Source organism: Bos indicus, chromosome 2, assembly GCF_029378745.1.
Source record: "Bos indicus isolate NIAB-ARS_2022 breed Sahiwal x Tharparkar chromosome 2, NIAB-ARS_B.indTharparkar_mat_pri_1.0, whole genome shotgun sequence".
NCBI lineage: Eukaryota > Metazoa > Chordata > Mammalia > Artiodactyla > Bovidae > Bos > Bos indicus.
Window position 1 is genome coordinate 44,261,550 of NC_091761.1, and position 27,789 is coordinate 44,289,338.

The 27,789-nt window shown below is 41.5% G+C and overlaps 1 protein-coding gene across 4 annotated transcripts in view; it reads left to right on the forward strand.

Moving 5' to 3' along the window:
* The window catches only part of CACNB4 (calcium voltage-gated channel auxiliary subunit beta 4), a 279,581-nt gene that overhangs the window by 197,365 nt on the left and 54,427 nt on the right, over positions 1-27,789 (forward strand). For 3 of the 4 annotated variants that reach the window (XM_019972642.2, XM_019972649.2, XM_070767875.1), the window contains exons 3-6: positions 18,471-18,590; positions 20,896-21,018; positions 25,715-25,845; positions 27,487-27,563. In XM_019972642.2, the coding sequence (XP_019828201.1) occupies positions 18,471-18,590; positions 20,896-21,018; positions 25,715-25,845; positions 27,487-27,563 (451 nt within the window). Of the gene's footprint in view, positions 1-18,470; positions 18,591-20,895; positions 21,019-25,714; positions 25,846-27,486; positions 27,564-27,789 lie in introns of those variants that run through there. The other variant, XM_070767885.1, reaches the window with a different exon arrangement.

Consider the following 27,789-nt stretch of genomic DNA (forward strand, 5'->3'; position numbering starts at 1 on the left):
TTTCCTGTCTGTCTCCCCATCTGTCATTCTGTCTTCTTTCCCACTTCCGGACTAAGCTTCCTAGTGCCCCTGTCCATCTGAAACTCTCCTGCTCAAGTGCAGAGTCAGCCATCGACTTCCCAGCAGAGGGCTGCAAACGCCTCCTCTTGATCTGCGTTTACTCCCCTCTACGACTTCAGGTTTTATTTTCAACCACTCCTCAGCATGAACTTCCAAGGGAGCTGCTTCCTGCCTTTGTTCACATTTTCTTTGCCTTTTTTTTTGAAATGTCTCAGCTACAGTTTTCTAACCTCAGCCTTCTTTCAGTTCCAACTAGTAGCTCTCATTGCTTTTCCCCTGCTCTCTCCTCTCTTTTATCTTTTATTTTTATTATTTTTATCAAACTATAGTTGATTTTCAATGTTGTGTTAGTTTCAGGTGTACAGCAAAGTGATTCAGTTATACATGTATGTATATATATTCTCTTTCAGATTCTTTTCCCTTGTAGATTATTATAAAATATTGACTATAGTTCCCTATGCTATACAGTTGGTCCTTGTGGGTTATCTATTTTATATACAGTAGTGTATGTATATTAATCCCACTACTATATATTAATCCCACTACTATATATTAATCCGAAACTCCTCATTGCTTTTGTTAGATCAGATCAGATCAGTCACTCAGTCGTGTCTGACTCTTTGCGACCCCATGAATTGCAGCACGCCAGGCCTCCCTGTCCATCACCAACTCCCGGAGTTCACTCAGACTCACGTCCATCGAGTCAGTGATGCCATCCAGCCATCTCATCCTTTGTCGTCCCCTTCTCCTCCTGCCCCCAATCCCTCCCAGCATCAGAGTCTTTTCCAATGAGTCAACTCTTCACATGAGGTGACCAAAGTACTGGAGTTTCAGCTTTAGCATCACTCCTTCCAAAGAAATCCCAGGGCTGATCTCCTTCAGAATGGACTGGTTGGATCTCCTTGCAGTCCAAGGGACTCTCAAGAGTCTTCTCCAACACCACAGTTCAAAAGCATCAATTCTTCGGTGCTCAGCCTTCTTCACAGTCCAACTCTCACATCCATACATGACCACAGGAAAAACCATAGCCTCGACTAGACGAACCTTTGTTGGCAAAGTAATGTCTCTGCTTTTGAATATGCTGTCTAGGTTGGTCAAAACTTTTCTTCCAAGGAGTAAGCGTCTTTTAATTTCATGGCTGCAGTCACCATCTGTAGTAATCTTGGAGCCCAGAAAAATAAAGTCTGACACTGTTTCCACTGTTTCCCCATCTATTTCCCATGAAGTGGTGGGACCGGATGCCATGATCTTAGTTTTCTGAATGTTGAGCTTTAAGCCAACTTTTTCACTCTCCCCACTTTCACTTTCATCAAGAGGCTTTTGGGTTCCTCTTCACTTTCTGCCATAAGGGTGGTGTCATCTGCATATCTGAGGTTATTGATATTTCTCCCGGCAATCTTGATTCCAGCTTGTGTTTCTTCCAGTCCAGCGTTTCTCATGATGTACTCTGCATATAAGTTAAATAAACAGGGTGACAATATACAGCCTTGATGAACTCCTTTTCCTATTTGGAACCAGTCTGTTGTTCCATGTCCAGTTCTAACTGTAGTTCTAGCACTGGGTTGCTATGTTTCATGAACGTATCTCTCATCTCCTCAACTTGATTATATACAGCTTAATATCTTTGGTATCTACCACAACTCCCACTTGATACAAAACTCATCATTCTGTAAACATTTCCTTTCTTTTCCTGTTCTTTGGCTTTGCTTTCCTCCCTGCCTGGAACTCTCTATCCTGGTGACACGCTATACTGTCCATTCCTGGCAGCCCTCCTTATTTCAACAGCCTTCATGTTCTCCCAAAGATCTATTCCCACAGACAGAATTAATCTGTGTTCCCTGTATGTGTATTTCTGTTACAGCACTTCTCATGCTCTCCTTCATAATGTAGTTGTTTACAGACCTGTCTGCTCTAGCAGACTATGAGCTCCTGTTATATAAGGACCGTATCTTATTCACCTTCTTGCTACCATTGCACTTAGCACGGATCTCGTACTTACCAATTTTTCAGCAAGTATGTGTCAGTTTAAGTCTTATACTGGATGGTAGACAACTAGACGTGAACTAGTTGTTAGTTGTTAGTTGTGTCTAACTAGTTGTTAGACACCTACAAATGTGGTTGGTATGTAGAGAGCTACTTACCTGCTCTGTGCTCTTGGGATACCTGGACCCTGGGAATAGTTATCAGTTAGAATCACCTGGTTCACATATAAAACTGTGTCTGTGTTGGGTATGGTTTCACTACTGTGCAGGCAGTAAATGGCACAGGCTCTGCGAGGCTATCCTCATTGAAATGACACGTCACTCTGTGACCAGTGAGCCCATATTCTGCTTTGGGAAAAGAAAAGAATGTCTTATCTGTTCAAACCAGTTTAGGATTGTAAAAGTTTCTGATGAATCGGCTTATTTTGTTGACAGGCCTGGCCCTGACACCTGGGTCTGGGTGGGTTAGTAGAGGGACATGCCTGTCCTCTGTGACTGGGGACTGCCCCAGCCCTGGGCATCTTGATGAAGGCTCTGGAGACCTAGAGAGGAAGCTCACCACATCAGCCCTGGCTGGCAGGCACATCACTTAGAGCTGCCACATGGTTCAGAGGGGAGAGTGGGTCAAGGACATCATCCCATCCCCCTGTGCAAAGGACAGCAGTGTTCTTTGTGCTGCTGTCTGACCAAAAACCAAAACTGATTGTCTTCAGGTTATTCTCAAAGAAGGAGTGCCTCCTGAGTGAACTCAGCTTTTGCAGGCAGAAAAAAATGTGGAAGGATAAGGCCAACCTGATTCCTCAATTTCATTTTAGCCCATACCTTTAATTGTCCCAATCAAAGTTCTTATTAGACCCTTTAATTCTTCTTCACCTCGACTAATATAAACTTTACATCTCTATCCATTTGGGGGAGAAGGGGGGCTTAAGCAACATCAATTTATCTTCTCACGCTTCTGGACGTGGAAAAGACAAAGTTAAGTGCTGGTAGTGTTGGTTTCTGGCAAGACCTCTCTTCCCGGCTTGCAGGCAGCTGCCTTCTTGCTGAGTCCTCTTATGGCCTTTCTTCTGTGTTGAGACACTCTTGGGTCTTTTTCTCTTGTAAGGACACCAGTCCTGTTTGATTAAGGTCTCACTATCCACTTTCTTTTCCACTATCCACTCCTTTTAACAGAGGAGTTAAAATAGCAAACATGGGCCCAGTCAAGAAACAAAGGACCAGGATAAATCCGTCAACAGAAGTGTCCTTGCTAACCAGTCCAGAGTGCTAACTCAACTGAGTGCTTGCCTTGGAGGGCATCATCTTCACAGTGGTTCCTTGAGTTAGGTTAATATGTTCCACTTCAGAAAGGAGACAGCAGAAAAAGATTAGGTGTCTTGTCCAAAGCAAATATCTAGTAAATGGCAGTCTTAGGATTCCAACCTGTCTAGTTTCAAAGCCCAACTCTGAACTGCTTATTTTTCCCAGCTTTCATGAGTAAGCACGGCCTGTCCTTATGTTTCCTGATGAAAAATAAAGGTGATCTGAATAAATTAAATCATAGTATCTCTCCCAAACTCATTCTAATCCATAATTTTATCTCAAATTTTTTGGGGGTTTGGTCCAAAAGTTTCCAACTAAAAAAAAAAAAAAAAAAGCAGACCTGAATTTCTTCCCTGACCACTTTGAATATAATAATGCGCTAATGGATAGGCCTGAAGCAAGGGGGGGAAGCCTGCAAGGTTGGTAGTCCCATCCCATCCATGGGAATAGTTGAGTGCATGTATTTTGATGTCAGTTCAAATGAATCTTCTATCACCAAGTGAGTACTTGAAGACCGAATTCCTGGCACTTTGAGAAACAGACCTAAAGAACATCTTTAAGAACAGAGCTCAGAAGAATCTTAGAGATCATTCAAGAGATGCTTTGACCTGAAATGTAAGTCTTGGCTTCATTATTGATGATGGAGTGACTTAGAGCATGCAGCTTGAGCTCTCTGTGAGGGCTCAAAGTGCTTTGAAGAGAAATCAAGATTGTGTACTGGAGGAAACATAGCATACTTGGTAATTGTTGGTTTGTTCTGAAAGGAGAGAGAGAAAGAGAAAGAGAGGGATTCTACATATTTTTAAAGCCTCAAGCTTTGGCGACCTCTCATCCAGCAGCACCTGCCAACGCCTCTACTGGGCTTGGTGATTAGCTATTTATTAGAAAGGGCTTCTGAGTCAGTCAGATCAGAGTTCACCACACTTCGCCCACTGCGTGACCTTGGGAATATTCAGTTTCTCTTCAGTCTTGGTTACTTCAGTGTGGATAATGTGCTCCACGTCTCAAAGTTTTTATGGTGACTAATTAGATAACATCTGTAAAGTGCTGTTTTACTGTGATTAAGGCCTCATTTCTTAGTTCCAAAGGTTGAACCAAGAATTTCCTCTAACCTAATGAGCTCTGACATAGACTTATCAGATGGCAGTCAAAAAACAAGACTTGTTTTCATTCCCAACTTCTGAACCCACTGGGGAGGAAGGGCATGGCTCTTGCCATCCCACATACCAAGTGAAGTTGATCGAGGCTTATGGGGGAGGGTGGGCATTGTCTAATCACAATTAAGGCCCCAAAGAGCAAAGGGTGGGTAGCAAGTGTGTGAGGAATATAGCAGCTTGGAGGACAAGTCCCATGACAGTAAGATGCTGGAGGACTTCTTCTGTAGAGGTAACTAGACGTGGGCGTGGCTCCTGTGCAGAGCAGCATGCATTCTACATATGCATAAGGGACCCACCAGACCACTCACATACCCTCAAATCATCAGTCTTATAATTCAAAAATAGCATTGATACCTATATTTAAACTACTGCACTATGTTGCATCATCTTATTTTTAACATAAGACCTACAGGCTTTGCAAATTTAGGAGACTGGTGGCCAAAGAGAAAAACTCACACTCAGCTACCATTTGTGGGGACCCCAAGCCCTTTCAGAGGGGATAGTCCTTTCCAAAGACCACAGTCAATAAAAGTGCTTAACACTAAGTGGGACGTAGTAAGTTCTCAATAAATATTGTGGTTATTATAGATTTTTATATTATAATGATTATTAATATTTAATGTTGCCCATCAAAATCATCATTTGAGGTTAACATAGAAAATTTCAAGCTACATAATTCTATTAAATAAGTACATACTCATTTATATTATATATACAAATGTGAATATCTATATATATAATATTAGCTTAAATTTCTCAAGGTAAAACTTTCAACTGTACAGAAAGGTATAACATAACAATAAACAAAAGTTTGTTTTCCTCTTCTTCTGTGTTTGTGTGTGTGTGTGGAGAGAGAGAGACTCTTAAAATATTTATTTTAACACAATTTTAAAACAACATGCCAGATTATTTTGTAGTTTGATCTTATGACTTAATTTTACATATAATTACTTAGAGGTCTATATCATGCTTTTTAACATCTACATACTATTCTATGTGTGAATGCACCATACTTTTAAAAACATAGCTTCTATGCTTAACATCTAGGTTTTTATGATTCTTTTGCTATCATATGCAGTGTTATAGTGAAGATTGTTGTTGTTCACTCAGTCATGTCCAACTCTTTGCAATCCCATGGAGTGCAGCACACCAGGTTTCCCTGTCCTTCACCATATCCCTGAGTTTGCTCACACTCTTGTTCATTGAGTCAATGATGCCATCCAACCATCTTATCATCTGTCACCCCCTTCTCCTGTGCTCAATCTTCCCCAGCATCAGAGTCTTTTCCAATGAGTCAGCTCTTCCCATCAGGTGGCCAAAGAACTGGAACTTCAGCTTCAGCATCCGTCCTTCTGATGAACATTCAGGGCTGATTTCCTTTAGGATTGATGGTTTGATCTGCTTGCTGTCCAAGGGACTCTGAAGAGTCTTGTCCAGCATCACAGTGAAAACATCAAATCTTCAGCGCTCAGCCTTCTTTATGGTCCAACTCTCACATCTGTACATGACTACTGGAAAAACCATAGTTTTGACTAGATGGACCTTTGTTGGCAAAGGGACATCTCTGCTTTTTAATATGCTGTCTATGTTTGTCATAGCTTTTCTTACAAGGAGCAAGCATCTTTTAATTTCATGGCTGCAGTCACCGTCTGCAGTGATTTAGGAGCCCAAGAAAATAAAATCTGTCACTGTTTTCATTGTTTCCCCAATCTATTTGCCATGAAATGATGGGACCAGATGCCATGATCTTAGTTTTTTGAAAGTTGAGTTTTAAGCCAGTGTTTTCACTCTACTCTTTCACCTTTATCAAGAGGCTCTTTAGTTCCTCTTCACTTTCTACCATAAGGGTGGTGTCATCTGCATCTAAGGTTATTGATATTTCTCCCAGCAATCTTGATTCTAGCTTGTGCTTCATCTAACCCAGCATTTTGCATTATGTACTCTGCATAGAAGTTAAATACATAGGGTGACAGTATACAGCCTTTTCCCAGTTTTGAGCCAGTCCATTGTTCTGTGTCCAGTTAGAACTGTTGCTTCTTGATCTGCATATAGGTTTCTCAGGAGATGAGTAAGGTGGTCTGGTAATACAGGAATAGTCTTATATGTACGTTTATACATACATATCTGATATAGGTATATTTCTAGGGTACATTTCTTCAGATAGAATGGTTTGGTTAAAATTTTTGTCTGTTTTAGTTTTGATTGTTTTTGCCTCATTACCTCCAAAAATATAATGTCAACTTACATTCTTACTACAGTATATGTCACTTTTACTGCTCCCTCACTAGTAGTGGGTATTATCAAATAGTTTGATCTAATAAGTGAAAATAGTAGCATATTTTAAGTTATATTTCATTATGTAGGAAAGAAGCCAAAGCCCTTTTCAGTGTACATTCTTGTTCATTTTTCTGTTTCTTAATTTTATTTGCCATGTTGGTGGGTTAAGAGGCAGGTTGTTTATCTCTTTCTTATTACTTTGTTAGTGCTCTTTGAGTATGAAGAACATTAAGCCCAGGTCACTTATGTGACCATTTTTTTCTATTTTTGTCATTCTCAATTTTGTATTTCTTTCCCAGATAAGTATTTAAAATTTCTATATAGTCAAGTTAATAAATCTTTTCATAGCTTCTGAACATTTTTGCATGCTACATTAAAACTGTAGCCATAGTTTTTGTTAGTGCTAGTATAAATATGTGTGTATATGTAATAAATATGTAACTACGTATCCATAATTTTGCCTTGAAATTTCTTCATCTGCAATTTATTTTTATACAAGAAATCCAGTAGAGATCTACCTTTTTTTCCCTCCAATTGGCCATCTACATTTCCCAACATTACTTATGGAATAATCACTCTCTCCCCATTGATTTGAAATGTTTCCTGTGTTTATATTAATTATCAATATACAGTGGTTGATTTGCAGACTCTTATTTCTTTGTTCTGCACCAATACCAAATTTAAGTTCTGTAGTTTTATAATGTTTTAATATTTATTAAAAAGGTTAATTCGTGTTGGTCTTTTAAAAATATTTTTTCTGAGAGTTTTTGAATATTAATTTTTCCAAATCAACTTTCATATCATTTTGTCAGGCTGACATCAGTGCTGTTTCCTATTCTCTCCAACGTGGCTTTCAGCAGCATCTGTAGGCCAGAAGTGTCTGTTCCCTTTGGGTGAAGCCTGGGCCTTACTGAGTGCTCCTTTTACATTTCTCTTCCTCCTCCTGAAACCTCCTCTTTTGGTTTTTCATTCAGTAAATAGTTTTGAGCTCTCCTGTGCGATGCAAAGCTCTGTGCTGGGGGCTCTGAGGACAACAGAAGCTGAGAAGACATGATTCTGCCTGAAGTATTGATAGATGCTCCACTCTGGCTTCTGTCACATCTGTAGGCGTCTCTGAGGAGGCAAATTTCTGTTCTGTTCTTGATGACACACCTGGATTCTTTTAGCAGTCAACATGCATTCCTTTAATGAGAGACGTTGTGAATATTTTCACAGAACTGAAGAGAATTTTTCATCAAACAGTTTCTGAGGCTACAGAATGGTAAGAAGAGGTTCAAATCCTTTTCCTATTTTCTTCTAAACCAACCTATATTATTCTTCCCTTTACATACTAGAAGGAAAAGATTAAAAAAAAATTTTTTTTAAGACACAAGTGACTGCCTATAGCCACTTTTAGGAGAAATATACTTACTGTTGTTAGGTCTCTAATATGACTCTTGGGAAAATAGACCACAGCATAAAAGTAGTGTTTTGCGGGCCACTTTGTAAACCACTGTGGGGGAATGTGAAGTGTCAGTCACTTTTCCAGAAGGGTCGTGTGCATGTGTGTGCTCTGTTGTGTCCAACTCTTTCGACCCCATGAACTGTAGCCCACCAAGCTCCTCTGTCCCTGGAATTTTCCAGGCAAGAATACTGGAGTGGATTGTCATTTCCTACTCCAGGGCATCTTCCCAATCCAGGGATCGAACCTGTGTCTCCTGCATTGGCAGGTGGATTCTTTACCACCAGCACCACCTGGGCAGCCCCAGGAGGATCATAGATGGCCACATTTATAAGTAGTTGCCTCATCACTATGCAGCTCAGCAGTTACTAGCAGTACATTCAAGATTTTCTGAGCACATACTGTCATTTCCCTTTGAATATCTCTCCTGAAACTAAATTAGTGCAGCTTGAGCCACTGCCCTTGAATGAAGACTTCATGCTGTGGCTACTGCTTGAGCCAGTGCTGAGGTCAGCCAGGTGAGCCACCTAGGCACTCACCTGCATCATGTGGATTGGTCAGGTGCTCTCAGTTCTGACCAGGTACGGCTGGTCCCTGGGGTGGCTGCTCAGTGTCCCATGATGTTGTTCTGTGACCTGTACTACGTAAAGCTTGACTGCTTGAGGCCACCTTCTCCAAGCAGGCAGTCACTTTGCCTTTCCCAGGAGACTGAGCTCCATAATCTCATCATCCATACCATTAAAATAACATTCTTATTGGAAGCAAAGTGTGATCATGACTCTTTTTCAATTTCTGTCACCCTTTAGTCTCACAGAGAGTTTCAATTTATTACTGTGTTCATTGGTGTAGCACTTTTTACATACTTGTATGATGTTATGCATGCATGCATACATGACCAGTCACTCAGTCATGTCTGACTCCTTGTGACTGTAGCCCACCAGGCTCCTCTGTCCATGGGATTTTCCAGGCAAGAATACTTGAGTGGGTTGCCATTTCCTTCTCCAAGCGATCTTCCTGACCCAGGGATTGAACCCAGGTCTCCTGCATTGACAGGTGTGTTCTTTACCAGTGAGCCACCAGGAAAGCCCATGATATTATGCACTGATAGTCAAAGCAGTTTTGCCAAGTAGCATTCATGTAAAGTAATCTCTGTCTCTTGTTCTCCCCCCAGTGTATTAGGCTGAACCATATGAAATTGCAGTCTTCCTAATAACCCAAGATAAGAGGAATCTGTCCCCTGCAACCACCATCACCATTGATTTACCTTTCAAATCTATTAGCCCACATTTCAGCTTCTCCTTTCCCACAGTCTCCTAAATGGCCATGGCTGATACAGATTTCCTTTTTATCTCTATTGGGGCCTTTTTGTCACCTCCCTCTTTATACTTATGAGGCCAAAAGAAATTTTTCTGCTGTTATTGTTTCACCATTGATGGGTTTCCTTGGACTAGCAATCAAAAGAGATACCTATCAATCATGACGTATGTGAGTCAAATCGTTATGCTATATATCCTAAATTTATACAGAACTGTGTATCAGTTATATCTCAATAAAAGTCAAAGAATAAATGCAAAAAAGAGAGAAAAATACCTATCTGAAATCAGGCAATTACAGCAGTTGCCAAATGAGTCAACATAACAAGAAAGATACAGTTGGCTAAGCTTTCTAAATGAATATTATTTACTTTAACTGAAGTTATGTAAAAACAGTTATGTAGAACCTATTAATTTGGATTCCACTAATCAGATAATTCAGACTAATTATTATATATAATTAATTATGTAATTATAATTCAGTTTTTAACTATATATCGATATGTAATTTTAATTTAGCTACAAGAAATAATTCAAATACATAGTATAAACACAGTTGGAGAAGTTAGCACTTAAGAAAAGAAAACTCTCAAGGGGGCCTTAATATCCTCTACCAATCACTAAAATTCTGAGTAAAAGTCCCATCATTAAAGAGAAACTCAAAGAAATCCACACACTAGAACCTTGATAATCTAGAGATACTATGTGAAGTGAGAAATAGCAAACATGCCTTTTGAAAAAGCAGTCTGAAATTCCCTTTCCATGATCTAAGAGTGTCATTTTTTTACCTGCATCCATCAGTCCTAATTAGTGAGATTTTGGTGTACAGTCTACATTAACAAAATATTTTGCATCAGGTTTTTGTGATAGCTCAGTTGGTAAAGAATCAACCTGCAATGCAGGAGACCCTGGTTTGATTCCTGGGTCGGGAAGGTCCCCTGGAGAAGGGATAGACTACCCACTCCCATATTCTTGGGCTTCCCTTGTAGCTCAGCTGGTAAAAAATCCATCTGCAATGCAGGAGACCTAGGTTCAATCCCCCGATTCGGAAGGTCCCCTGGAGAAGGGAAAGGCTACCCACTCCAGTACTCTGGCCTGGGGAATCCCATGGACTGTATAGTCCTTGGGGTCACAAAGAGTCGAACACTACTGAGCAATATTCACTTTTGTAGAGGAGATTTAAAAAGAGATTCTGCCCATACTCCTGCACCACGCCCTGTGACAGTGGCATGAAGGGAAGCTCTTTTTGCCTGTCTGAGCCTCAGATGCTTCATCTATAAAGTGGGGATAATCATAACCTATTTCTTAGGGTTGATGGGCTGATATAAAGTTCATAAGTTAGTGAATCACATAAAGTAAGGGTTGAGTAAGCATTCATTCTCTTCCGTTTCCCTTTATGACCTTTTCTGATCATACTCTTTTGCTGCCCTTGACCAACTGCCCTTTGAAACCTAAAATTGAAGCTTAGTCAGATTAATTGCTGGGCTTCTGTCCAATAAAAGTGGGCTGCAGAGTTTGCCTTATTCTTTCAACCAATATATTCAAAGACCTCTTTACAAGATACAGAGCAAGGTGAAAGTGAAGTGAAAGTGAAGTCACTTCAGTCGTGTCCGACCCTTAGCGACCCCATGGACTGCAGCCTACCAGGCTCCTGCGTCCATGGGATTTTCCAGGCAAGAGTACTGGAGTGGGTTGCCATTTCCTTCTCCAATGCATGAAAGTGAAAAGTGAAAGTGAAGTTGCTTAGTCATCTCTGACTCTTAGTGACCCCATGGACTGCACCCTACAAGGCTCCTCCGTCTGTGGGATTTTCCAGGCAAGAGTACTTGAGTGGGGTGCCATTGAAAGTGCAAGGTACCTAACACCAAAATTAAGCAGTCATCTCTAAGGAATTTCAAAAGTTACTTGTTCTGCCAAAGTTCTGGTAATGTACATATTATCCAGTGCTCTGGATTAGGGCACTGAAAACCATAATTCTAAAAAAAAGAAAAAAATCTTATGCTCTTGAGGGGTGGGACAGCTAATAATTAACATCACACCCAGTTAGCATAAACCTTGGTCAGTAAACCAACCACCTATCGTGGAACAAAGAAATAGATTCTGATGGGAAGCAGAGTGTCTTTCTTTCAATAAATCTGAGGTTCTACTATGTGGCAGACACTGCCCAGGTGTATCTACTTGGAGATCCAGACTAGACCCTGCTAGGCTGGGTGGGTGCCCTTGCAAAAGGCTCTGGACATGTTTGATGAAGGGGTGGAGAAGAAGAAAGCAGCTGCAACAAAATGAGGGGCTATCCTGTAAAGATAAATGTTACCTAAGAGACATTTTTGCCTAGGGCAGCCTCATGAGGGGATCTTTACCCATCCACCCTGGGAAACCTGGGAAAGTAATCAAGAAAGAGCTCCGTTTCTTCTGAAGTGTGGAAAAGTGCATTGTTAAGTCATTGCAAACTCAGTGGGAAGAAACAAGCTCAAATCCATTGGGATATGCGTCTCTGGACATTTACTATCACTTAGTCCACTTAATGCAACTATTAAAATACCAAATCAACATCAAGTTTATGTAAATTCACTTGTCTCATCTGGAAGGGAAACTGCACAGTCCAGTGTGGTTGCCACTAGTTATATGTGGGTTCAGTTTAGTTCAGTTCAGTTGCTCAGTCGTGTCCGACTCTTTGCAACCCCATGGACTGCAGCATGCCAGGCCTCCCTGTTCACCACCAACTCCCGGAGTTTACTCAAACTCATGTCCATTGAGTAGGTGATGCCATCCAACCATCTCATCCTCTATCGTCCCCTTCTCCTCCCACCTTCAATCTTTCCCAGCATCAGGGTCTTTTCAATGAATATTCAGGACTGATTTCCTTTAGGATGGACTGGTTTGATCTCCTTGCAGTCCAAGGAACTCTCAAGAGTCTTCTCCAACACCACAGTTCAAAAGCATCAATTCTTCGGCACTCAGCTTTCTTTATAGTCCAACTCTCACATCCATACATGACTACTGCAAAAACCATAGCTTTGATTAGATGGACCTTTGTTGGCAAAGTAATGTCTCTGCTTTTTAATATGCTGTCTAGGTTGGTCATAACTTTTCTTCCAAGGAGCTAGCATCTTTTAATTTCATGGCTGCAGTCACCATCTGCAGTGATTTTGGAGCCCCCCAAAATAAAGTCTGTCACTGTTTCCACCATCTCCCCATCTACTTGCCATGAAGTGATGGGACCAGATGCCATGATCTTAGTTTTCTGAATGTTGAGTTTTACATGTGGGTATCTACATTTCAATTAATTGAAGTGAAACAAAATCTTTAACCCTTAAAAATTAAATGAACAATGCAGTTCTTCAGTCTTGCTAGGCAGATTTCAAATGTTCCGTAACCACATGTAGTTGGTGGCCACCGTAGTGGACAGTGCCCACTCGGAGAATAGCCAGCATTGCAGAAGGTTCTCTTGGACCACACTGGTCTTGTTTGTGCCATTATTATGCTTGTACTCTATGCTGTACTATGGCATCTTAGTAATACTCTAAAATAAGCCTGAAGGGGTCGTTCCTATTTTGCAGATGAAGAAAGAATCTCAGAAAAGATAAGTAGCTCCTCTCACATAGCTCTCACAACAGAACCTGACAGATGGTCAATGTCCAGTGAATGGTAGGAAGTGAGAGGCCCAGGACTGACCACAACGCTCAAAAGTTCCAACAATAACCAGATTCTGGTCCAGTGTTAGTGCATTTTAAAATCAAACATTAATAAACTCTCCCTCTCCTTGCTCTAATTTAATGACGTATTTAAATACTAAAACTACTCAGAAGAAGAAGTATATATTTCAGTTTTAAAAGGACAAGACAAGTAAGTGGATCCCTGGGTCTTGTGGTGGGTTTGGAGAGTGACTGCAAATGGATAGAAGGGTTTTGTTTTGTTTGTTTGTGTGTTTTTTGAGGTGGTAGAAATATTCAAATGTTAGATTTCTGTGTCTGTAAATACTAAAAATGTATGGAGTTGTATATTTAAAACTATGAATTTTGTGGTATGTAAAAATTGATGCTTTTGAACTGTGATGTTGGAGAAGACTCTTGATAGTCCCTTGGACTGCAAGGAGATCCAACCAGTCCATTCTAAAGGAGATCAGCCCTGGGTGTTTTTTGGAAGGAATGATGCTAAAGCTGAAACTCCAGTACTTTGGCCACCTCATGCGAAGAGTTGACTCATTGGAAAAGACTCTGATGCTGGGAGGGATTGGGGGCAGGAGAAGGGGATGACAGAGGATGAGATGGCTGGATGGCATCACTGACTCAATGGATGTGAGTTTGAGTGATCTCCAGGAGTTGGTGATGGACAGGGAGGCCTGGCGTGCTGCGATTCATGGGGTCGCAAAGAGTTGGACACGACTGAGCGACTGAACTGAACTAAACTGAACTGAAAGCAAAAAAGAACAAGATATGAATCCTAAAACTCTAGGCAGCCAAAAATTGAATTTGAAAAGCTGCCAGAAAGTTTAATTAGTGAGTCAAAGATTATTTGTTGGCATTTCAGGAATCATCCTCATGATGGTAAAAGAAATGCTGTTCCATCTCAAATCAAACACTGGGAAACTCTGCGAGGTCTGTGTTATTATTTCCATTCCACAAGGGAGGAAATTGAGACTCAGAAAGTTAAAATAAGTTCCCCAGGACCCAAGGCCAGTAAGAATGGATAGCAGTGTCAAGCCCAATATGGCCTGGCCCAGAGTCCACGGCCACTCTCCCATCTAGCTCATGGCCTCTTTCTCTGAGCAGGAGGAGCCCTTCCACTATTTGACTTGACGTCACTTTCCTTCTTCCAGGACAATAGTAAACTGACTTTTCAGTGCTTCTATAGGGCTTGTGTTTTGTACTCAAGAAGATTTATGAAAGGTGTGAGTCTGTAATCTGTTTTCAATATTGAATAAAAGGGGAAAAAATCTGGGCCTTGTGTTAATAGGAAGATATATGTTTCTTTCTTTTGATATTTACTAGGATGCATTATTTTATGGCTTTTACAATGACTTTTATATATACACATGTACAGAATATTATATATATATTTTTTATTTATATATAGAGAGATACTTGTTTCTTTTCCTCCCAGGTTAGTTGATTCTTTGAGGTTAAAGATGTGACTTGCAATGGTGTCTGCATAGGAACTTTTGAGGTGCTAGCCTCCATCGTGCCTCTTACACATGGGTTAACACCCTAGGTTAGACTTACTCGATAATTTGCATAGCTTGCTCTTTGCCCATTTTATAGAGTGGAATTCTGGAAAATAAAAAGCTGATGGGGCTTCAATTTCTAGCTTTTTCCAGAGCTAGTAACCTGTATATCATTAGTTCTGTTCTCTTAGCATCTAGCATTATTTTCTTCTTGCATTTTGCCTGTTCCAGATCATAAAGATTTAAGTAGACCTCTGGGCAGTTCCTGAGAAGGCAATGGAACCCCACTCCAGTTCTCTTGCCTGGAAAATCCTATGGATGGAGGAGCCTGGAAGGCTGCAGTCCATGGGGTCGCTGAGGGTCGGACACGACTGAGCGACTTCACTTTCACCTTTCACTTTCATGCATCGGAGAAGGAAATGGCAACCCACTCCAGTGTTCTTGCCTGGAGAATCCCAGGGATGGGGGAGCCTGGTGGGCTGCCATCTATGGGGTCGCACAGAGTCGGACATGACTGAAGCGATTTAGCAGCAGCAGCTGGGCAGTTCACCCCACCCTCCGAACCCTCATCCTGACCCTCCGGTCCTACCAAGCCCGCTACAGCCCCGTTTTCCTTTCCCACCCTTGATCTAGTCCAGCCAAGGCAGTCTCCTCTTGCTTCTCCGTGGCTCTCTGCTTCTCTCCATGCCATTGTGAACAACCTAGGTTCTTTTTATTTTTCCTTTTTTTCTCTCATCTATACTTTGATAGAAAATCGAGCAGTTGAAACAAAACAAAATAAAACAAGAATAAATAGACGCAAGAAACTAGTCCCCTGCCAAATCAGCAGAACATGTCCATGGGCCAAATTTAGGCTCTTGACATTGGACCTCTGCTATCTCTAGGACCTTGAGAGTCAGCAGCAATGATTTCCACCTTCAAAGAAATGTGGATATCAATGAAGGAAAAAACAAAATCCAGAGTAAATGCTATGAATTGTTGTCATTGTTGTTCAGTTGTGTCTGACTCTTTGTGACCCCATGGACTGCAGCATGCCAGGCTCCTCTGTCCTTCACCGTCTCCTAGAGTTTGCTCAGATTCATGTCCATTTAGCCGGTGATACTATCTAACCATCTCATCCTCTGCCACCCCGTTCTCCTTCTGCCTTCAATCTTTCCCAGCATCGGGGTCTTTTCCAATGAGTCATCTCTTCACATCAGGTGGCCAAAGTAATGGAGATTCAGCTTTAGCATCAGTCCTTCCATGACACTGTAATTATGAAAGTAAATATCACAGTGCTTTATTTTTCCTTCTACCAATATTCTTAGAATACTATACGCTTTTACATTTTTTGGCAGTAGTAGAATTTATTAAGTAATTTTGAAATTCTTGTTCACATTTCAAAATAAAGTGGACCTGCAGGAGTCTTTGAGTCACTTCTTGTGTGTGCAGATGATTGAATGCCAGGATTTGAAAAGTCATTAACGCAGTTTCAGGAAATTAGCCATTTCCTAGTGTCAACAGTGGATTGTGTATTTTAGCTGTTTGACTCATTGCTCCAGTGGGCAGCCTGCTTTCTTGTGAACTATAATCATTAGCCTTCTCCACAACGTGTTTTCAGAACAAGTGCCTCCTCCCTGACTTCCCACATCGTAATCACTTTATAGTCCAGACATCTAACACCTTAAATTGGTCTACCGCAGACATCACACTTCAGCAAAGCATTGCCTGGAACTAACACAAAACTGGTTACATATATTCCTTAGAAACATTGTTTCCTTTCTCTCTTACTCTGGATTTTGTGCAGGTATACCTAAATTTGGACAAAAGCTTTGTTCTGAGAAACTCTCATTTTAAAGGATTTCAAGGTAGCTCCTTTTAAAGCAATGAATGTATATATAAAATTGTCATCCTGTATTTATTTATTTTGAAGGTCCAGATTTTCCCCCAGTAGATTTGCACAGAGGAATTTGACTATTATTTGGTTAGCAAATGCATTTTCTCTGGAAAGGGCACTTTTAAGTAGCATCAACATATATGTACTACCATGTGTAGGGTGAATGGTTGATGAGAGGTTGCTGTATAGCACAGGGAGTCCACCTTGGCGCTCCTACCTGCGTGGGATGGGGTAGGGGTGCTCAGGAGGGAGGGGATATATATATATATAGTTATGGCTGATTCACATTGTTGTACGGCAGAAACCAGCACAGTATTGTAAAAATTAAAAAACAAAAAACAAAGCAGTACATAGAGTGCACGGATTTGGACTCACTGCAGTTATCAAACTTACAGTATAATCATTTTCAGTATATAAATGTATCAAATCAACACATTGCACACCTTAAACTTCCACAGTGTTATATGTCAATTATATCTCAATAAAACTGGGGGGAAAACTATGTCTTCTATGCAGTAAATACAATAAAACAGATACATTTCAAGATGGGCTATTGTGCATATATATTATAAGTGAGTTGAAAATGATTAGAGTCTCTTAACTTTTTTCTTAAGTCATAGTAGAAATATCAGCACTAGGAAACAGGAATGATAATGTCTATTTATTGTGTGACTACTATTTTACAGATGAGAAGACTGAGTCTTGGAGTGGTTAATAACTTGCATAAAGTTTTCAAAAGTGGGTTGCAGAGTTAGAATTTAGAACTGGGATTTTCCTCAGCATTCTAATAAAACTCTAAGCAGGAGTTATTGTTCTTGGCTACTGGAAAAATCTGTGCTGGGATTGTTTTTATGGTGGAACAGACTACCCCAGCTAAAATGACACCCCCTGCTGAGACAAAGCTGCCTTTATGGGCAGCAAATTCACAAATAATGTATTAAAAAAACAAACACTAACATTTCTAAGTTTAGAAAAAACTTTTAAAGGGCCCATTTCAGCAGTCAACCATCCTTAGCGTTATTTTTTTGCAGTGGGTAGCAAATTCTCAGCTATATGGATAGGTATATGCTTCTGTGCCTGGTTTATGAAACATGCCAAATACACCAGTCCTGTCAATACCTCCTCTGTGTAAATGTCATCATCTACACAAATATCAACTTTTCATGCCAGCTTAAGGAGATTGTAAGGATGGTGTTCTTTTAGCAAGCAGAAGGCAAACTTCTGGGGTGTTTGGTTTTTGTTTTTAGCTGATGTGGTTTTCATTGCCTCCTATGGCACGAGCACCAGGCGACGTTTGCAGCCCCCAATTCCTTGACCATATGAATCAGGCTGGATTTCATCATTGTTCAAACAGCCCTTCTAGGCATGGGCTTCAGTTGAGGACATCCTTATTCAACAGTGTTGATGTTGGAACTGGAAAGTCATTTTACTAATGCAGGTTTCTGCTTTATTGTGTTGAAATCTTAGACAAATTGATCATCTGTAATTTAAGATATGGGCAGGATTTAGCTCTTGCAATAGGCTGAGTCTCTTTTTCTTTCAAATCTATATATAAAAGAGAGAATGGAATGAAACTTCAGTTGCACAAGTAGTATGGGTTTAATATAAAGATAGTACAGAACCAGAAGAACTGGGGCTGGATATCACATAATTTTCATTGCCATTTACTTTCTAGCACTTAATCCAGTCAAAATACTTCCCTTTACAACATTGCTGCCTTCCGAATTACTCAGATGCTTAACTGTATTCTGCATCTACATTAATGCAATAAGGCACAGAGCATATGCATCAGATTCTGTGCAAATGAGAAGAACTCATTCCAGGAGGCCGTTATGGAATTGATGACGTAAGACACCCCACATCATCTCATTCAGGCTACTCCGGGTTTTCCTTTCCAGGGTTCAGCGGACTCCTACACAAGCAGGCCGTCTGACTCCGATGTCTCTTTGGAAGAGGATCGGGAAGCGATTCGGCAGGAGAGGGAGCAGCAGGCGGCCATCCAGCTTGAGAGAGCAAAGGTGACGTTCTTGCCCCTCTTGGGTTCCAAAGTGGCATGTTGCTCAGCAGGTATCAGCTGCTCTTCCCCTGCCTCACATTTCTCTGGAATAATCGCTTTATGATTGTCCCGATAAGGCACCAGATTGCCAGGCCCTCGTCTGTTCACCCCTGATAGTAACACTCTCAGGGAGTGGTATCCTGAGACCTGGACCCTTTCAGTTTCCTTTTGCATTTGGTTGGGTGGTGAAAACTCTTGGTCATCTTCGATCTTGGTGATTGTGGACCATACCCAGCTTGCCCTTCCGGGAGTTGGCAGAGAGCCTCTCAAGGGACCAGCTTGCCCGCCCCGTTCTCCATGACAGTAGCCTTCATCACTGGCCGCAGGCGCACAGCTGGTCTCTGCACTGTTGATGTCTCTATCCTTCCCCCCTGGTTTCAGTCTCCCACCTCAAGTTCCTTCCCTGTTCAGAACTTTGAGCAACGATTAGCATTTCAGCAAAATCGAGCAATAAAAGGCTTTGCTTTTATTGAATTATTGATTATTGAATGATTGTTGAATAAGCTTTCAGATTATTGAATATCTGAAAGAGACCTTCAGATATTCCAGAGGAAGAAGACCCCATCAGTTCAGTTCATTCAGTCACTCAGTCATGTCCGACTCTTTGCGACCCCATGAATTGCAGCATGTCAGGCCTCCCTATAGGAGGCAACAAAGAACAAATTGCATTTTTGAATGCTAGAACTGAATGAGTCACTAGAGATCTCCCGTGCTATGTCTTTCAGACATTTTTTTTTAAGCACAGACACTTTTTTTGAAATGAAATTTTATTCACAGTAATGGACATAACAGATTGCTGGTCAGCCTCTCCTCTTTGCCCTTCATGATAGACTCCTAAGGCATATTGATCCAGTCTTTCCAAGTTTTAGGAGGAAAAAAAAAATGGAAGCTCAAATAAAGTGAACTCCTTCCCTTTTCTATTTTGACAGTAAAATATTTAAAAGAGTGGGAAGAGGAGTGTGAGGCAGGCTCAGGAAGTGTCTTCCTTTGCTTTGACACCTGTGATATCTGTGCCAGGTGGTGGAAGCAGGTTGGAGGCAGTGTGGTGTCAGCGGGACCCAAATTCAGGTCCTGCTTCGACCCTCTTGCTCCCCAGGTGTGTTCCCAGCTTGAAGAAATGAGCCCATAGCAGAGCAGCCTGCCAGTGGTACAGAATTCGCCTGCCAGTGCAGGAGACCCAAGCCCGGTCTCTGGAGCTGGGAACTGCAATCCACTCCAGTATTCTTGCCTGGAGAATTCCATGGACAGAGGAGCCTGGTGGGCTGCAGTCCATGGGTTCACGACACGACTGAGAGACTAAGCACCTCTAGACTAGAGCAGCCCAGGATTGCAGGAACCTGGTGTGTTCTCGCGTGGCTAATTCCTGTTTTAGTTTTCTCTCAGGGTCTATCCTGTGGCTGCTGTGGTCACCCGGATGTCAGCAGCAGTGCTGTCAGCTGAAGCTGGAGGTTAGCTGAGCCTCTGCCAAGCTGCAGCCGCCCAGGAGCACTTTGCTGCAGGGGAATTTGTCTAAAAAGAGTTTCAGAAGCAGTTTTGTTAGCTAGGGAGAAGGTGACGTGATGAGTAAACGGCTCCGCCCTCCCTGTCTGCCCCGGCCGGGCTGGCCTTTTTTTTCCCTGCCAGGACAAGATATTCTATTGAATGGGATCCTGCAGGTTTTCAGATCTGAGGCTATTTCAACAATATTTATTTTACCCCTCCACTTCTTTTTCCTTTAAGACCCAGCATACATTTCCTGTACCCCAAGATGTGGGTATCTGTTATCATTTAAAATAATAAACATGGGAATTCCTTGGTGGTTCAGGAGTCAGGACTCCATCCTCTCACTGCTGAGGGCCCAGGTTCAATCCCTGGTTGGGGAGCTGGGATCCCTCAGGCCTCATGGTGCAGCCAAAGAGAGGTAAAAAGAGTAAAAGGACGCTCATACTTCAGAAAATAAAATAACAAACTTAAGTTTTATGACTAAAGGACAAAGCAGACTGCCCCTTCTGCCTTCTCTCCCCAAGACTCTGGGGCACAATTCTTTGGAATGTTGGAAAGTATGACAGGAGGGGAACAGGGTTGAGTGAGTAGGACAGAATCCTTTTCAGAGTCCTTTCTGCAGATTTCTTAGTGCTGCCTGGAAATGCGAAACCCAATTGAGATCCCTCTTTGGAAAGCGATTTCTCTTACTGCCTGGTACTCTCCGTGATCTGATTCTACATTTCAGTTAGAAAAACCTTCCACGTCTTCCTCCCTTCATCCTTCTTCTATGGTTCTGTTCCTAGTCTAAACCCGTAGCATTTGCTGTGAAGACGAATGTGAGCTACTGTGGTGCCTTGGACGAGGATGTGCCTGTTCCAAGCACGGCCATCTCCTTTGACGCGAAGGATTTTCTACACATAAAAGAGGTAAATGTAGGATGCATGCCTTAACCTGCCACACAATCAAGGGCAGGAATCAGCTCTGAGCCAAACTAAACGGAGAGGAGCCCTGAGGAGCTGCCAGTGTTTTGCCTCATTTAATTGGAAAGGCTTCCAAATCCGTCCCTTCTCACTGAGATTTAGAAGACTGAGGTTGTTGCTTGCATTATCACGCATTTAAAATAAAACTAGCTGTTGGAGAGACAGTGGATTGGAGTGGGAGAAGTCTGGAATCAGGGAGACCGTTAGAGCTGTTCTAGATGAGGGATAATGGGATTGAGCCATCCTGGTGCTACTGAGATGGAGAAAACTATTTCTCTCCACATTTGAGGTATACTGTGGGAATTCAATGAAGAGTGCTGGTGATGGACCTTGTGTAGGAGCTAAGATTGAGGGAGACATCAAAGATGATCAAGGAAATCAAGGTTTATGAATTGAGCAGCTGGGATGGATATGACTAGGGTGGGGTGAGGACAGATGGGAAGGGAATTTGGGAGTGGACATATCAAAGGAGAAATGAAGTAGGAAGTTAGATGTGAGAATCTGGAGCTCAAAGGAAGGGGTTGGGCCAAAGATATACATTTGGATCGTTAGTTTATCCAGGTGGCATGTAAAGCTGTGGTAATGAATGAAGTCATCTAAAGACAGAGGGGAAGGAGGAGAGAAGGCAGCCCTGGATCAAATCCAAAGGAATTCCATCCTGCAAAGGTGGGGTGCATGAAAAGACTCAGCAAATAAGGAAGCTGAAAAGGAGAAGCCTGAGAAATGGGAGGAGAACTAGGGCAGAGCAATTCATGGACATCAACAGAGAAGAGTGTGTTCAAAAGGAGGAAGCAACCAGCTGCAGCCAATGTTGTGACATGTCACCTAAGGTGAGGAGAAAGGAATGGACGTTGGGTTGGCAACACAGTGGTCAGCAGCGTGGACGTCGCTGGGACCATTGTCTGGAGTTTTGGAGATGAAAGCTGGATGCAGTGTGATAAGGAGAGAAGGGGAGTTAGGAAGTATATTTAGCAAGCACAGACCATGCTTCCAAGGGAGTTGACACTGACCAGGCAGTAGACTGAAGAGGGTATGAAGTCAAAAGAGGTTTTCTTTCAAGATGGGAGCTATCAGAATATGTGTCCATGCCTGTTAACAGAGAGAAAAGGAGAGACATTGATGGGAAAGGTGGGAAGTTTTTGGTAGTCAGGAAGCCTGGGATCCGGACCCCAAGTGATGGGGCAGACCTTTGATAGGAAGGGGAATACTTAGTTATTATAACAGATAGGGGAAAAGATGAGTTTAGGTACTCATAGTTTTGGTTATGAGAAACTGAGGAAGCATCGAGTTGACCTCTTCTGCTTTTTTGATCATGTATGACATGAGGATATTCATATTTGCCCAAAAGACAAGGACTCTCAACCCAAAACATGTGCCCTAACACCTGAGTGGTTAGGTTGACTTTGTGTCATCATTCTCATCAAAAACGACCAAACCATATTCATTAGTTGCTCATTCCCATTGTTTCCAAGGAGAAGCAACACTTGAAACAGTAAAAGAAGTCCTCAGATATTCCAAGCATACTACTCACACCTGCATCCCCACCTTGATGCATTTTATTGTTTTTCCTCCATTTCATCAATCATCTCCATTTGTCCTGTTGGTTGCTTTTTTGATCTATATGCTCCTCGACCAGTGACTTTCCCTTGCCTGGCAGTTTGATGTATGATGTTGAGCTGGTAATCCTATATGGATTAGAGCCACTTGTTTTCAGATTTTGAGATCTCAAATAAGGAAACATCTTAGGAAGAGAAAGTGCTCATCATTTTCAGGAAAGCAAAATGAGAAGAATTGGAATAGCACTAACGTGACCTTGCCAGGAAGCTGGCATGTACTCCCAGAACATCAACGCACGTGAACGTATTTCTATAATCGAGTTGTAGCCTTTCCTCTCATCCATAACCTCGAAGGCCATTTGGTATGCTCTATTTTCTGTACTTTATCAGTAATGAAAAGCTTAAAAGTAGAGAAAAGCTACAGCAGTCCTTATCACATACACCAAATGACCAGTGATTTAAGCCCTTGAATGTACAATGTAACTTTCCTCTAAGTGGCTCAAAGGACTTTCATTAACATTGAGTCAGATTTTCACTGTGCTTTAGCTATTTCCTAGAAGAAAGTAAATGGCACCCCACTCCAGTATTCTTGCCTGGAAAATCCCATGAACAGAGGAGCCTGGAAGGCTGCAGTCCATGGGGTTGCTAAGAGTCGGACACGACCGAGCGACTTCCCTTTCACTTTTCGCTTTCACGCATTGGAGAAGGAAATGGCAACCCACCCAGTGTTCTTGCCTGGAGAATCCCAGGGACGGGGGAGCCTGGTGGGCTGCCGTCTATGGGGTCGCACAGAGTTGGACACGACTGAAGCGACTTAGCAGCAGCAGCAGCAGAAGAAAGTAAAACATCTTGGGAAGTTACATCAACTATTTCAGGAACCCCTTTAAGATCATTTGGGTAGCAGTTAGTAAGTTAGTGTTCCGGTGGGTTAATTTGATTTCAGGAGGTAACTTAAGCTGTGGGAAACTATGACTCACTGTCTGTTTTGTCCCCACCACAGTAAAACTTAAATTCCAAATCCATGCACCAAACATTCTAACGGAGTCCCATTGCCTTTTGTTAATTCCAAAATAAATAGACCTGTTATTTCAGGAGTGTTATCCTTAAATAAAAGATGGAAAGATGGGAGAAATTGAGGCCTAGACTGTTCAAGATTTTATATTAGGTTGACTCACATTTCTTCAGTGCCGGCTCAGACTGCTTGCCATGTGTGCTTTGTGTAGGAGCTGTGTGCAAAACAAAGGCCAAATCTCTAACTCATATCTTTTTGCTTTTGAGTATATAACTGTTACTCAGAATTACTCAGAGCCACCCGAAATTTCGTGCTTTGATGATTCAGTGGAAATATCCATTTCTCCTTCCCAGCATGTCAATGTCATATACAAATTCTACTGTCCTGTGAGCTAAGCAAAATATACCATATAGAGTTACGCTTTGAAAAAATGAGATGCTTCCTGGATCAAAGAGAAAGAGAGTTACCTTGTCCGACATTAATAAAGACAATAAAGAAAGTTTTTGGAATTATCTCTGGAGGATGTAAACAGTAGGACTAATGTCTGTTTTCTGGAAATCACCTAGCTGAAACCTTCCCTTGAGGCAGGTAGCTTGGATTAAACATGCCTTCTGCCCTAAGATTTGTTAACTACAAACTGGTACTTGCCATGGGTACTTTACTGACTGAGCCGCCAGGGAAGCCCAAAAGAGTCGGACACGACTTAGCGACTGAACAACAACAGCAACACGGGCGCTTGCCATCTGCCTCTGTCCGGATTAAGTCATGTGCTGCTGCAGCTGCTGATTTTCAACACCCTCTGAAAGTGGAGAGCAGAAACGAGGCACTCTGTGCTCTGGGAAAAACTGCCATAACTGGTCTTCAGATAGTTAAGTATTTTTCAGGAGCCAATTTTATGAGCCCCATTCTTATATCTCCTCATATTTAGAAAAGCACTAAATTCCTTCTTAATGATGACTGCTCCTTATGACTAGCAGAAAGCTTCTGTTTGTGCTTGATTGAATGTATTCTTTCTGACCTTCCTCCACTGCCTCTTGGAGCAGTTTCTCAGAACTATCTGAAATGCTGTCTCCTGGGCTATAGTCCTCATTTTGCCCCCAAATAAAACTTAACTTGCAGCTGTCATATTGTGCATTTTTTTTAAAAGTCAGCAAACTCAGCAGATCTGTCATTACAAATGCAGTTGTGCTGGCCCATCAAATAGGACCATGTTCACCCCATATTGACTGAAGCCTTTGTGTGGGTTTGTTTTCCAAAGTTACATGTCTTGGAACTTTATTTAAATGGAAATTCCTTCATTCCTATTGGATTTCAGGTCACTTGGAGATTACTTCAAAAATTCCACTTATGTAAAATATGCTTAGTCTTTGTGAGAGTAGGCTTATTTTTCTTCAGGTAATAAGATGGACCTTGATTTGCAAATCTGTATTTGGAAGATTATATTGTTTTTCCCCAGAGAGAGTAAAATACAGATACTATGGTGGAATTTTTACCTCAAAGCTTTTGATAAATAACAGACTGTTCAGTGTATTTCATCTTAGACTTGTCTGCCTTGTCTTCCAGAGTTCTAATTACAGTGGTGCATTTTTATCCTTATAAAATCTATTCCCGAAGATGTGGCAAGAGCTTCTTGACAAGGACCAAAGGAATCCGAACATTAAGACCTGACTTTAGCCCAGGGATTAGCAAACGGTGTCCCATGGGCTGAAACCCAGCCTGCTGTCTTTCAGAAAGAAAAGGTTTCTTGAAGCACAGCCGTGCTTACGTGTTTACATACTGTCTGTGGCTGCTTCCACACTACAGCAGAAGGTTACAGTGGTTGCATCAGAGTCCATATGGCCTGCAGACCCTCAAGTATTAATTATCTTGGCTTTTGGACTAGAAAGCTTGCTTTATTCTTTGGACACCACCCCCCAGATATATATAATATGGTATAATATACTATAAATAGTGTTTGTATATATAACATGGTACAGTATAATGTTATATAACATAGTGCCTCCTCTTTTGGCCCCCTGAAATGAATAAATGTGAAGATAAGTGAATTGATAGCATCGTTGTTTCTGTGTTCCAGAAATATAACAATGATTGGTGGATAGGAAGGCTGGTGAAAGAAGGCTGTGAGATTGGCTTCATCCCAAGTCCGCTGAGATTGGAGAACATACGGATTCAGCAGGAACAGAAAAGGGGCCGTTTTCACGGAGGGTGAGGCTCCTTCTTTTCTCCACATTTTGTTTGCAGGGAGCAGGGAAATTAGGCGATGTTTTCAAGTTTCCTTATTAAGTTAAACTCGTATGCTTTTGAAGTAAAAGCTATTTTTCTATGTGCAGGGCGTTTCTGAAATTGACACAAGGGGGTTTCAGGTAGTTCATGCCCCCTGTTGTGTACTGAACGAAGCCGGACGCTCCTGAAATCAGCATGAATTCCACAGTGGAGACTGTTTTCTGTGACCTCAACAAACCCTCTTGGGAACCTGAGCTTCCCTCTGTGAGAGTTGTGTAGGGCATCCTTTTACAGTAGTGTAAGTGGGGGCCTGGTCTGACCTGGCATCGTAGCTCTTCTTGGTTATCTTTCAAAGAAGCTCTTTCAAGTGAGTACAGAATGCCGTAGTACATGCAATACCATCCCAGGACTAGTAGCAACTTCTCCAGGGTTTTCTGTGGCCACTGCTTGGCAATAAAGGGAAGACTCTGTCCAGCTTCAGATGAATTAACCTCTAGTGAACAATGAAGTATCCACAAAGATCAGAGTGCAGGTGTTTAAAGACCCAGGGATACAAGCAAAGCCTGAGAGGACAAATCAACATCATATTAAGCCTGCGTGTATTGTGAGCCCACACTGAAGCACTGATTTGCTATGTGTTACTGTTTTTTGCAAGTCCTAAAATAGAATGAGTTCTTTCTCTTAACTCTCAACCTCCTTTTTCTATTAGATCCTTTTCTGTTTCAAAAATGCCTCTGTTCTTCAGGAGCCCTTTTGCCTTTGTCATAATGAGAAGTTCTTAAACAGTGATAGGAGATCACAATAGTACAGTGTGAGCCCCACTTTTAATTATCGACCTTTGTTAGGATATAACATGCCTGTGATGTTATTAATGATTCATCCCTCTTATTACTTCTCTAGACTTTTTGTCTCTCTTGCTGCTCCATGTGAAAGCCTATCTTCCTTTGCAATTGCTCTTTTTTTCTTACCAGACCCTTTCCTTCACTTTTCCACTGAATCACTCCTTCATCTGCTTCAGATCTGTGTTAAATATCATCTTTTCAATGATCCAGTTCCTGCCACCATATCTAAAGTTGAATCCGTTTCTCTCCCCTTGCTTGTCTCTCTCCCATCTCAGTTTTCTTTATTGCACTTACTATCAAACATACTACATTTTTACCTATTCATCTGACTGAAACTGATACCACTAGAATTTGTCTGTATAAGGGAAGGAATTCTGTTTCCCCTCACTGTTGTATCCTTAGTTCCTGTAACAGTGAATACGCTTCTGCTCATTCTGAGCTGTGTTTGACATCCAGCCAGTGCATTGGTGGTCAGTGTTGGTTAAGCAGACGGTTCACAAGAACACTCCTCTTAGTGATTCATTGGCCTCATTTCTGCATTGAATAATTAGGAAGGAGACTTTCACAAAGTATTTCCAGATCTTAGTTAGTTTCCCACTTTCTCTGAGAAAGGAGGTCAAAGAAAACATTTGGGCAGATCCTTGAAGCTCCACTCTAAGAGCAGGACTTGGTGTGTTTTGAATTATTTAGTAGGATTAAGGCCAAAGAAAGCTTTGTACTCTCAAGTTCGATTTTCAAGGAATCTGGGGAATGAGTCCTAAGTTCCTTTTCTGTATCTTAGGAAATCTAGTGGAAATTCTTCTTCAAGTCTCGGAGAAATGGTATCAGGGACATTTCGAGCAACTCCCACATCAACAGGTGAGGGGTTTAGTTAGACTTTTTTTTTTTTAATGGAATGTATTTCTTTCTTAATCTTTGAAAATACATGCAAATATTTTTTTACTAATTTGGAAGCAATTTAAAGATTTTTATACTTACTATTTCATTGCTTATTTGCTTTTCTCTAGTAATTTAATTTGATTTAAAGGGTACTTGTGTTACTAGAAATTCAGATCATTGTAACAATGACAGAGATTACATGTTT